Source organism: Nematolebias whitei, chromosome 3 (assembly GCF_014905685.2).
Source record: "Nematolebias whitei isolate Nwh7 chromosome 3, NemWhi1, whole genome shotgun sequence".
In the NCBI taxonomy this organism is placed as follows: Eukaryota; Metazoa; Chordata; class Actinopteri; order Cyprinodontiformes; family Rivulidae; genus Nematolebias; species Nematolebias whitei.
In genome coordinates, this window is record NC_056500.1 from 34,269,127 (window position 1) to 34,281,896 (window position 12,770).

Consider the following 12,770-nt stretch of genomic DNA (forward strand, 5'->3'; position numbering starts at 1 on the left):
TGTATATATATATATATATATATATATATATATACATTTTTTTTTTTTAACTTCTTAACATCTTTATTTAATAATTCCACTGTCCGAAGCTGGTAAGAAACATTATTTCATTTCAGTCAATGTATTATGTAAATACTATGCACTCACTTGTTGTTTTTTCTTTTTATTTAATCTCACCATTGATGAAAGTCTGCATTTAATGCATAGAATGGCTATTTGGCTGATGTTTTTAATCACAGCAGAGTGTGTTTAAGCTGCTCCGAAAGATAGTAACTGTGTCAATACAGAGACACAGAGTTTCACCTCGTGCTCAAATAACCTTTTTAAATTACCCAGTTTTAAGGGAATTGATTTCAACTTAACGAGTCACATGTTTTAATAGATTATGTCATGGAGAAACTATTGAATTTTTTTCTCAAAGGTCAATGCATGAAACAGTTAGAAAGCAATAGAGGATACTCAATGTGATCATCTTCTATTGTGAGGCAGAGCAATTTAATTTTAATGACTAGTTATTATTTGAAATCCATTCTCTATTGTATTTTGATGAAGAAAATAAAACAATGAGTGATGATGATGGACTTTTAATGAATTAGTATCCATGATTCATACTTGGCATGAAACAGTGTGACGTGTGGATCTGCAGGAGTCAAACTTGTTAACTGAAGCCAAAACCTGAATTAACTCATGAGGAAACAAATTGTGTTTGGCTTGTTTGATAGACAAATGTTCATCACAAACTCTAATCAAGTGGTTCCCAAACATATTAGTATTAAATCCTCATAATCACATTGGGTGAAACTTGTGGTCCAAAATATATTCACTTGAAGCAAACATTTTTAAAATGATAAATAACAAGAGCATAGACGCCCATTTGTGCTTAAAATTAAATATACAAACAAATACAAATGGAGCCTTCTCACCATTTTCTCCCTTCATGTCAGGTGTATTTTAGTATGTTGCCAGAGAGCTTGTGAACACATACAAAATTCAAGAAAAAGGAGCTGTCCCAACAGAAATCCTGGACATTTGGACTGAATAAAACAAACAAACAAAAAAAAACATAAAGAGCAGAACCTTTTGAAGAGAGGCTGTGTGAATATGTGACCAGTAAAGCAGGAACAATAATTTTATTTGCACTTGTTGCAATGTATTTAATGGCCACACTCACCAACGCCATCTACTGGTCTGAGAATGTGGATCATCATGATTTCCTCCACTAATGTTGCCAAATTTACTATTGTCTGGAACTAACCTCACTATGACATGAACTCTGAACTCTGCACTGCCCTTTAGTGGATTGTTGTCTTGAAACCATGCCATAGGACTAATATGGGCAGTGATGTTTACAACAAATGTACCTACCAGTATTTATCCAGCTAAAGTGCACATAAATTGGCTTTAATCATAACATTAACTGACTGAGCAACCACTTCACTGTTTATATTATAGAACTATTTTTGTCCCTTAAATCACATGAAATTGTGTATGTCATTAACAAGGTTTGACTAAAAAGAATAAAACTTTATTCCTTCTCATCATAAGATCATCCTAATTTAACGCTAGTCTAACATGTCCTGCTGTTCTCATATAACACTACATACAGCTCCTTAAATGGGGACATGTACAGTTTCATTTATTTTTACATATTTATTCATGTTTAAACAATAAAAATCAAAAGTATCAGCAGGAATGTACCTCTCTACACACATTTCCCAAGAGCAATAAAACAAATAAAGTAATAGTAGTAGCATTGGTGTCAGAAGCATTTGTAATGTGCGAGGATACACTGGTGCGGAGGTCTGGGGGTTCTCCCCCAGAAAATTTAGAATAAAGAAGATGCCATTTCCTGCATTCTGGTGTATTTTAATGGGTTATTAAACAGCCCTCTGTGTGGAGCAGAGAGATGCCATCTAGGGTGCCTGGGGGAGCAGATGGTGGGAGTTAAGGGCCTTGCTTAAGGGCCCAGGGTGGGGCAAGTGAGGGTGGAGGCAGAAGTAGATGTTTCACCTTTCCCACCCACATGTTGATGTTGTCAGCTCAGGGAGTTGAACCAGTGACCTCAAGGGCCCACCTTTTCTAACTTCTGCACCACCACTCCCCACAGATACCGGTAATAGTAAAGTGAAATAGTTAAAACATAAAAGAAAGAAAGAAAAGCTCTGCAGCGAGTGGTGAAGGCTGCACAGAAGACTTTCTGAGTCAGCCTCCCCACCATCTCCAGATGCAGGAAGAGAGCCACCTGCATGTTGTAATTATACCTCCAGTCTCATGAAGGACCCCACTCACCCAGCACACACACTTTTTTCCCCACTCCCCTCAGGAAGGAGGTTGCGGAGCATTATGTGTAGAACCACTAGACTGAGGAACAGTTTCTACCCTGAAGCTGTTAAGACTCATGAATCCCTAATCAGGATGATCACTGTGAAAAAAAAACATTTCAATGCAACTTTAATTGTTGATATGTGCTGCTGACTATCCATGTTGCTGATTATCCATGCTGCTGATCCCATGCTACTGATTAGTTCATGCTGCTATCCTCATTCATTCATACTCATCCACCCACAAAGATTCATGTTCATGCTGCTGTTGTTTGGTGTATTGTTTTGCACAGTTAGTGACTAGCATATATCTTAAATCTTTTAGCGTACCATTCAGCATTTGTTTAGTGCATATTTTAGTGTATGTCTTAGTTCCTTATTTAGTGTTTCTTTTTACACTATACTTTGCTATTGTTGGATGTAACTGGGACCCTGTATACACAATTTCCTTCCACCTCCTGTACCACATGTGATGCGAATGACAATAAAGAACCTGTCTGTAATGTTAACAGCAGCGCCAGTGCGACTAGCTACAGTAATAGTTGTTGTTGCGAGCAACATACTCACTCATGTCTTGCACATTCTACCCGGCTACTGTAATAACAGTGTACATACAACTTTTTTTTTTCATTCATAAAATGCTAAAATCTGGGACATGTCCGGGGACAGCTTTAACCAGGGACAGATCATCCAAAATGGGGACTGTCCCCGGAAATCGGAGACGTCTGGTCACCTGCATGACAAAGAAACTTTGACACTGACTTTGACCCTACTAGTCTTTGGTCATGTGGCCCCACCTGCATATGACAGCCATTATTGCTAGCAGACTGTGACAGGCAGGAGCACATGGGAACAGTGGTAAGATTTTTATCCACAAAAACACATTTTTCCTTGTCTAAGTAAAATTTTGATTTGCATGTATAATGAATATTATTACATCAAAGAGACAAGACAAAGAGGAAGACCAAAGAGAAGATACATGGATGCAGTAAGAGAGGACATGGAGATAGTTGGAGAGTGGACAGAGGATGCAGAGGACAGAGTGAGATGGAGGAGGATGACTCGCTGTGGAGATCCCTGAAAAGGGAAAAGCCGAAAGAAGAAGAAGAAAAAGAATGAATGTTACATCAAGGTTAATTTATTTTAACGTAGTGTTGTACCTGGTACGTGTTGGTGGTTTCCCAGCCTATAAAATCATGTTATATTGTAAATGATTTTGCTAAATAATTAGCTTTTCTAGCTAAACTGCACCATATTTTCCAAAGCGGTTGCTTTGGGGGAAAATGAGCCAAAGGCCATGGGTTAAATTGAACCACTGGTTCACCTTACCCCTGGCAAACACCATATAGATCCTATGGTAAACTATGTGTGTTTGTCCTTTTTTACACATTATAGAAGAGCCATTTTGCCAGGAATGTACAAAAGAAGAACACCTTTACTGAATTCCTTGAGTATAAGGCTCAGCACACCAACTGCTCTAATGATCATCCTATGTTACTACTTCTTGATAACCATGAGGCTCGCATTTCTCTAAAAGCACTGGAATAGGCAAAGAGTAACTGGATTGTTATGTCCAAAATTCCACCTCCCCCATCCCATCGCTTGCAGCCTTTGGATAAGAGTGTGTATGGTCTATTCAAGAGCTATTATAACAAAGATCTGGTTGGATAAGATCTAACCCAGGCCAAACAGACAGCATATACCAGATTGCTGGATATGTTAATGATGCTTATATGTCAGCAATGGCACTACAGAATATATCTTCTGGATTCAGGTCCACAGGAATCTTTCCTTTCAACTGAGATATTTTTGCTGATGATGAGCTTGGGCCATCCATGGTGACTGATAAGCCAAACCCTGCTATCTGCCTCTGAAGATGATCCACCTTCAGAGTCCACCTCTGTTGAGGTGTCTTCACAGGGATGTTCTTCAGCATGCAGAGCAGAGCAGAGCCACTTGTCCACTCCCATGGATATGTGTCTTCTCCTGAAATTCTTCACTTTCTCAAAAACCAGAAGCCAAGGGCAAAGCAAAGAATGCAGTGGATGAAGACAAGGATCCTGACTGACACACCTCAAAAGTATGCAGTTGAAATAGCAGATAAAAAGAAGAAAATGCAAGAGGAAAGAAGTGTCAAATGTTTAAGATCCAGACAAGTCAAAGGCACAAACAAAAATAAAAATTCCAGTAAACAGCCACTCTGAAGAGAGTACTTCCTTTTAAAAGGGATTTTTTTCTTTCCACTGTTGCCACTGTGCTTGCTCAGGATGGGAGACTGCGACAAAGTGAAGATTCAACGAGTCTGCTGGCTTCCTTCCTTAGATAAAGAACTTTACTAATTGGTGCCTTTCTGTGTATGTGGATGTTTCTGGAAAGTGCCCTGAGACACCTTTGTTGTGATTTGGCACTATATAAATAAACTGAATTGAATTGAATTGAAGAGAGTTATGTTTCAATCCCACTTAATGACACTTCAGAGGATGAGAGCCTAGGGGGATGAGAGTGAACATGGCAACTCTGATCTCTCTGTTGGTGATTTTGTCACTGCAACGTTTGCAACCAAATGCAAGATACACCATTACATCAATTTGATTGAGCACTTTGAAAGCAAGGAAGTGACTGCAAGATTTCTCAGAATACATGGAAGTACTGGCAGAGAGAAGCCCTCCTTCGCATTCAAGGAGAATGATGCGGGATCCATTCCACTGAATGACATGCTGAGAAAGCTTCCTAAACCTCAGAAGGTTGGAGGTATTCACATTTTCTTGCAACTTTTATCAGTGGAATGGCGAGTAAAATTTATACAATGAGCATGCTGAAGTTCAACCTCCTAAATACTCAAGTTCAAAATTGTGAGACTAATGTAATGTAATGTTACAAATGAACATATTTCAGGATTTGTTTCTCTGGTTAAATGGTTATGATTATTTTTTTCCCCATTTTTGGTACATGATGACTGGATATGGAAAGCCATCTTGATTTGTAAGCTTACCTCAAAGTTATTGTTCAGTAGTGGAAAATACATAAAATTCAAACTTTACTAAGCTGATTTTTTGTTGTTTCAGGTGACCTCCATTTAAATGGATTTTCCTGAATAAAATATGTGTTTTATGCCCGTTTCAAAACTGGACAAAGCAGAATTGTCAGTTTACCCCTCAGTGGTTCAATTTACCCTCTGAGTTGGATTAATTTACCCTTTGCCTGGGGCAAATAGAGCCACTGGAACACTTTTTGATCACATCATATTTCTAGAGCTGTTTGTTATAGATTTGCTTTTATAACCTACATTTTTTAGACAACATCCCAAATAAGGGTATGTGTTTTCTTTGTACTCCTGTGCATAGGCATCGCAACCATTATATGTGAAGGGGACAAGTCCCCCCCACATTAAAAAAACGTTCATTTGGACCCCCCCCCCCCCCCCCCCCACACACACACACACACACACACTTTTACTATAAAACATTAGTTCAGGCGGTGCAGTTTATTTTTCTTCGTGAACTAATCCATTCCACCTGATTAATAGGAGAATACTCAAACCACTAAAACTCCACTCCAGGTTTTCCTGGTTACCTCCAACTCTACACCGGTCTCCTCCTGCCTCGGCAGAAAACGTGCACACGTAGAGGAGATGGAGACACCTCTGTGTTACTCGCTCGCCAGTTTAGCAGCTTAGTACGGGCAGTTGTTGACCAGGGGGTTGATCAGAAACATTTTCATGTTAGGAGGAGAGAAGTGGAGCGCTACGTCTGTAACATCTTAGCAGTAACTGTGATGCTGTAAGACGCTGCAGGTGTAAGAGACGTGGTGTGTTCAGGTGCATTAAAGTTGAAATGTCTTTAAAACCCCACACCTTATTGTCCTCAAGCTTCATGAGAAACATCATTTAGATGAGAAGTGTTGAACACAAGTAAAAAAAGTCCAGGGGTGATGTTTTTTATTTCTCTATAAAGACAAATGGTGCCGATCTGATGCTCTGTATTAAAGTGTATTAAAGTTAAAATGTCTTTAAAATCCACAGATGAATTTACACAAACTTGGTGAGAAACATGTTTTAAATGTGTGGAATTGAAGGAAATCTAGGTGAAATGCTGCTTTTTTGTTCACTAGTGAACACGCTTTTTTTACGTGCGCACACGCGCACACCTACACACATCATTGTGTCCCCCCCCCCCACATTACGGATGCTTCTGACGCCCTTGCTCCTGTGTCATTTAATCTCACATTTAGAACCAAAAAGGCAAAAAGTGGATTATCTTACACCATTCCCCCCCTACTGTTAGCAATGTGGCTCAGTTAGCAGTGTGTTTCTGTTAGCGGCATGCTCTTGTTAGTAGCATTAGCAGGTCTTGTTAGCAGCACAGTCCTCTTAGCAGTATGATGATAACAACAACCGCAACAACTGCCCTATCAGACTGCCCTACAGAACTGGGTCGGGCAGACAGAGAACATTCAAGGTTTCCCTGCAGAACCGAACTGTTTCATAGAGTCCGGTCCATGCAGGCAGATGGAGGATCATGGAAACGGCTGCCATGACAGGCTGGAGCCTGAGGCCAAGGCTGGAAGGGGGCCGGGAACTGAACCACAATGGCATGATGGCAAGGCAGCGACTCACAAAACTACAAAAGTGCATTGCAGTCTTACCCGTATAGTGAGTGTACAGTGTAGGAACTACAAAATTTAAAACAAAAACAACAGGAAGAAAAAAAGAGGGAGTCGAAGTGGCGCTCCCGTCAGTGCTACCCTTCTGCGGCGCACGTGACGTCACTCTGGATATACATTCACCACTGAATGCTTTTGAAATCAATGTCACAGCTAACTGAACTGAGCAAACACAAAATGACTTTAACTCTGAAAATGTTACAGAGTTTTGTGTGGTAGTAGCTGAAAGTTATGAGGCAACACATTCTCCATGCAACCAGTAGCACATTTACTAAAAAAATGCTACATTTTCCATTTACTTATGTTTGTGTATAAAGGTTAAGTGTATGACAGATGAACTGTTTATAAATGACACGTTATGAGGCATGTTGTTCCTGTCTTTTCATGTGAAATGTCAGTCAGCTGTTAGAGGGAAAAAAGTAAGTTTTATTTCTTACTGTGCACATCGCCTCTCTGTTTGGTGACCTCCTTCTGGATGGTGTTGTCTACTGGTGTAACTGGTGGAGGGGATGGTGGTGGGGGTCGTCTGGTCGGAGCCACTGGCTTTGGTGGTATGTAGGGTTTGTGTGTGGGCTTTCTTGTTGGCATGAAAGGCTTGTGAGTTGGCACGGCTGGCTTGGGTGGAGGAGGGGTCACCCTCCTGGGAGGCAGAGGGGCTTTGGTCATAGTTGTGGCTGGTCGTTTGGGGACAGTAATGATAGGTTTCTTTGGTGTCACTGTCGGGCGGATTGTTGGGAACCTCTTGTGATCCAAATCTGGGATGTGGTTGTGATGATTGGGTGGCTGTTTGCCAGGTCTTGGAGGGTCAATAACCACCTTTGGAATGGCTGAAATTATAAGAGAATGCAGATTCTGAAATATGAGCACTTAAGTGTTAATGGCATATAGAATTGCAGATTAACTGCAGTGATTAGCCTGATTTTCACAGAGGAAGGCTTTATTTCACCCACTAAGACTTCTCCAGATATCAATAAACTAAATGTTAGCATTCTGAAGTCTCACTAAAATAGAAGCTGAACAAGCAAAAGATCAGAACAGCGTGAATACCAGACTTAAAGCTGTTCTTTCTGCTGTGACCATCCTGATCAGTAAATATTGGTGTGTTAGCCAGACTTCCTGCAAGAACAAGCTTTCTGTGCTCAGACTGCTGAACACTGATGAATCTAAATTATTTTTAGTTCCTTTACTCTTGGCTTTTGTCTCAAGTAGACTCAAGACCTATGGGTGGAGGGTTTCTGGTGCAACGGCCGCTAAGTGAGGACTTAAAGTGGATAAAAGGAAATAGTTGGAACTCAAGTATTTCTCAGGTTTCAGGCCACTTTGATATGTGATCCACAAATGAAATATTGTAACTCGACTCTCTGAGCAAATGCTTCCCATGTCACGCCCTTTAATGAAGTGATGGGAGGTGAGGGGAGCATTTCTAAAAGGTATCCTCTTTCCTCTGTGCACTGAAATATTGTTTAAGATGAATGAACAAAAATAGAGGAACTAAATGACTTCTCTTCAGGCTAATTATCTGCATTTTGGGAAAGCAACATGAAAGTATTTCCCACTTTTGAATTCTCTTTCTGGCTCATTAGAAAGTCCAGAGTGAGCTGGACTCCCACTGGACTCGTGCGATAAGGGAGGCAGCGTGATTTCAGCACCAACTGACTTCTGTTATGAATAAAGTGTTTTCAGAACCAGCACAATTCTTCCGTCTTTCTTGCTTGCCAACTGTTTGCTTTTTTTAATTCAGGAAAAAAAGAAAATCAAGGGGCCTCCATTCCTCTGGGCAAAAAGTGAGCATCGGGGAGAACTTTTCTGTTCCCATGACCTTACGTTTACAGTCGTGGCCCATCCCCCTGTAGCCGTCTTTGCATTTGCACTTGTATGAGCCTGGCGTGTTGTGGCAGGTGGCGAAGCTGCTGCAGTGGCTCAGGCCTGAAGTGCACTCATCCACATCTGAAAGATAAAAGCATTCAGTTACAGGGAGCAAGAGGGGAAAACTTCAGACATAACAGCAGAATATCAAAAGCTAATGGCTTCATGTGTGTGTGAAGAAAGGCCCAAGTTTTACACAAAAGCACTTCAGTAAGCAATGGGGATTTTTTTGCATGAATACCTGAGTAAAATCCTTACGAGGGTTGTTTCAGGATAAAAATGATTCTGAATCAAACAAATCAAAGTCATTTAGCTTTCTCTGAATAGTTTAACACTTTAACTGTAAAGAATAAATCTTTTCATTTGGCTTGTGTTGAAAGAATCCATAAAATCTGAGGCGAAAAAGAAAATTACAGAAGTCATCTTGTACAGAAAACTTAATGGAGTTTATTTTTAGTACATACAGTTCTCGTTTTCAATTGTCAGTGCAAAGTTGAACTGCAAAACAAGCAGATTTGAACTATCGGTACTTTAGCACGATGTAACCTTCACTATTCAATGAGTTTTGAAGAACTTTTTTTTTTTACATTTTTGAGCATTATATTTCATTTTTAATCTTTATTTAACCAGACAAATATAATTGAGATCACAGATCTCTTTTTAAAGTCTACCTGAGCCTGAAGGCAGCCTAACATGAATGTTTTTGAACTGAGGGAGGAAACTGGATTACACTGAGAATATCCGTGCAAACACGAGAAGAACATGCAAACTCCACCCAGAAAGACACCAGGTCCAAACAGGGGCTCGAACCCAGCACCTTCTTGTGAGGCAACAGTGCTAACCGCTAATCCACTGTGCTGCCCAATGACTTGAGTCACATATTCTATTGTACCTGTATGTTAATTTTTCATTTTATTCATTGGTTTGGTTTTATTAACTGACTTCAATTAAATATTTTTTTAGGGGGGAGTGGTGGCGCAGAGGCTAGAGAAGGTGGGCCTATGATCGGAAGATCGCCGGTTCAAGTCCCGGTACCGACAACATCAAAATAAAATGTGGGTGGGGTAGGTGAAGCACCCACACCTGCCCCCACCCTCATTCGTCCCACTCTGGGCCCTTGAGCAAGGCCCTTAACCCCCACCATCTGCTCCTCCGGGTGTCCTAGATAGCAGCTCTCTGCTCCACACAGAGGCTGTGGTAGCTCGGTGTCTGTGGTTGTGTCAGGAAGGACATCCGACATAAAAATAACTTCCAAGTCTTCGTGTGACTTAGTTCGCTGTAGCGACCCCTAATGCAGGGAGCAGCCAAAAGAAAAAGAATGAAATATTTCTTTTATTATTTAAGATTTTTAAACAATATTTTATCTATTAATTTTGTATAGTAAAAATAATTTTAGTTTTATTATTAAAAAACAATGTAATATGACATTTCAGATATTTATTTTCTTTATTTTTAAGAACTAAAGGTCAGTGGTTGTTTTTTTAAAGAGGACTTGCTCCCAGTTTTTCAAACTGATGTCAGAGTTCATTCCTCCACACAGACCCAAAGGTTTCTTCCAATGTTTTTGATGGATTTCTCTGAGTAAAGTGCATACTTACTTCTGACTTTTGTTGGTGGATTGGGGCTGTCATTATGCAAACGGCTCTGTCTCATATTGTTAGTTGATGCTTTGTTCAGAAAAAAGTTATCTTGCTTTTTCAGCTGCAGGCACGCCAGTATGAAAACCTGTCCCCAGCTTCAGTTTGTGTAGTAAAATTTAAAATGGTGGTATGCAACATGGCGAAGGAGAGCGCTAAAAACCTCAGAGGGGGTGTGAGGCTTTCAGAGCACAGAAGCTGCAAACATATGCTTCACACTTGCACAAAATAATAATGCAGGAAACAATCATCAGAAGTCTGAATGAAAATGTCATTGCATTTAATTTTGTTTGGTGGAACAGTGGCGCAGTTGGTATAGCTGTTGCCTCTCAGTGAGAAGGTTGCCAATTCAAACGCTCGTCCGGCACCTCTTTGGGTGGAGTTTGCATGTTCTCTCTGTGCATGCGTGGGTTTACTCCAGGTACTCCAGTTTCCTCCCACAGACCAAAAACATGCATGTTAGTCTGATTGGTAACTCTAAACTGTCTCTAGGTGTGAGTGAGAGAGTGAATTGTTGTTTGTCTCGTTTGTCTCTATGTGTCCCTGTGATGGACTGGAGACCTGTCCAGGGTGTACCCCGCCTCTCGCACAGTGACTGCTGGACATGGGCACCAGTAATCCCCGTAAGCCAAAAAGGAAGAAGCAGTTAAAAAACAATGTATGGATAAATTTTGCTTCACACAGACCTGAATTTTACAAGCAGTTGCGTTTATGGAATTGAAAGAAAAGAAAACTGGGGGGAAATATTTGTGTAAACTGATGCGTTTGGATTAAAATGTCACAGAAACAGCATCAAGAATCAAATATTTTTGTTTAATCTGGAATAAAGAGTGAAAAACATGACAAACATGGAGCAACAAGTCCGATGAATCAGTCTCATGTCTCTGTGTGCACAGAAAGAAAAATTCTGCAGTCACAGAAAATAGATAGAAGAAAAAACCTAAAACGAACAAAACAAATGAAAAGAAAAAATGCTTCAAATACCAAAAGCACTAACCCACTCTACTCTACTAACCAGTGCACTGGTATTTCCCATTGATGTATTGCAGGTCAAAGCCTTCGTGGCACTTGCAGATGTAGCTACCGAAGGTGTTGATGCATTTTCTGAACCGGGGACACACCGCAATCCCCGCTGCACATTCATCCACATCTGCAGGGGAGAAAAGAAAAATTACACAGAGGAAAGGTTTTTCAAACATCGCAAATCATTCACATATTTTCACCAAAACATTCACAAACATGATGAAGCATGGCCATGAAAAAGTAAATTTATACTAAACAAACATCGTTATTCACAGCAGACTTCTGTTCCATTGGATCTTGTTAACATGCATTTATGAATAAAGCCTGCTTGCCAGTGTGCACAGTGCATTTTGTTTCATATTTAAAGATTTATTTCAAGTGGCTTTGGTGCTCACCTTCAAAGGAACGTGGGCATTAATGTTTAGACACGGAGCCTGAGTGCATTTGCCTAAAAATGAACAACGTGGTGCTCAACGTGTCTGAATCACCGCTGCACCACAAAGAACGTTGACCTGATGCATGTTCAGTAATTCAGGCAGAGCTATCCAACAGGCTGAGTGAGGTCCTCTGGACTTCTTCAGCCTGAGGAGCATACTTGCAGAAAAAGTACTTTGGATGAAAGATAAAACATTTCAACAAAGAAGAATTTGTCCAGAGGACTTGACTCAACCTGTTAAGACAAAGACTGTTGTTTACAAGCAGGTTGAATGGCTTTTCTGTTGTTTGTCTTCAGGGAGGCTCCCGATTCCAAACTGCTCCAGTGGACCTTCAAGAGTTACAGGCTGGAGCTCCACTTTGCTTCATCACTGTGAAATGTTTCATTTGAGATAACACACACAGTTTTGCTGCATTTAGAGTTCTGTGCAGCTCTAAACAAGTTTTTTTTTTTTGTAATATGTCACAAGACTTTCAGTTTTAGGAATTCTCTGTTTTTGTGTGTGTGTGTGTCCTTGTTTATGCTACTTTGTGAGGCCCATTTTTCCAACTTATGCTGCATTGTGAGGACCAACTGCTCCTTATGGGGCCCAAAGCCCGGGCCCCATAAGAAGAAGTCCCGTTGGTGGGTTAGGGGCTAGGTTTAGGACTAAGGTGTGAATTGAGGATGTGTTAGGTTTAGGGTTAGCTATGTACTGGTAATGGTTAGGTTATGGATAAAGGTCATGGTTAGGCTATAGAAATGAATGAAAAATGAATGGAAGTCAATGCAAAGGCCCCACAAAGATAGCAAAACAAACCTGTGTGTGTGTGTGTGTGTGTGTGT

The 12,770-nt window shown here is 40.4% G+C and overlaps 1 protein-coding gene across 2 annotated transcripts in view; it reads right to left on the bottom strand.

The window, feature by feature from the left end:
- Positions 1-12,770, bottom strand: part of npnta (nephronectin a) — a 110,102-nt gene that overhangs the window by 18,720 nt on the left and 78,612 nt on the right. For both annotated transcript variants that reach the window (XM_037698225.1, XM_037698224.1), the window contains 3 exons: positions 11,502-11,636; positions 8,808-8,930; positions 7,421-7,810 (listed from right to left, as the gene is read on the bottom strand). In XM_037698225.1, the coding sequence (XP_037554153.1) occupies positions 7,421-7,810; positions 8,808-8,930; positions 11,502-11,636 (648 nt within the window). The remainder of the gene's footprint in view (positions 1-7,420; positions 7,811-8,807; positions 8,931-11,501; positions 11,637-12,770) is intronic.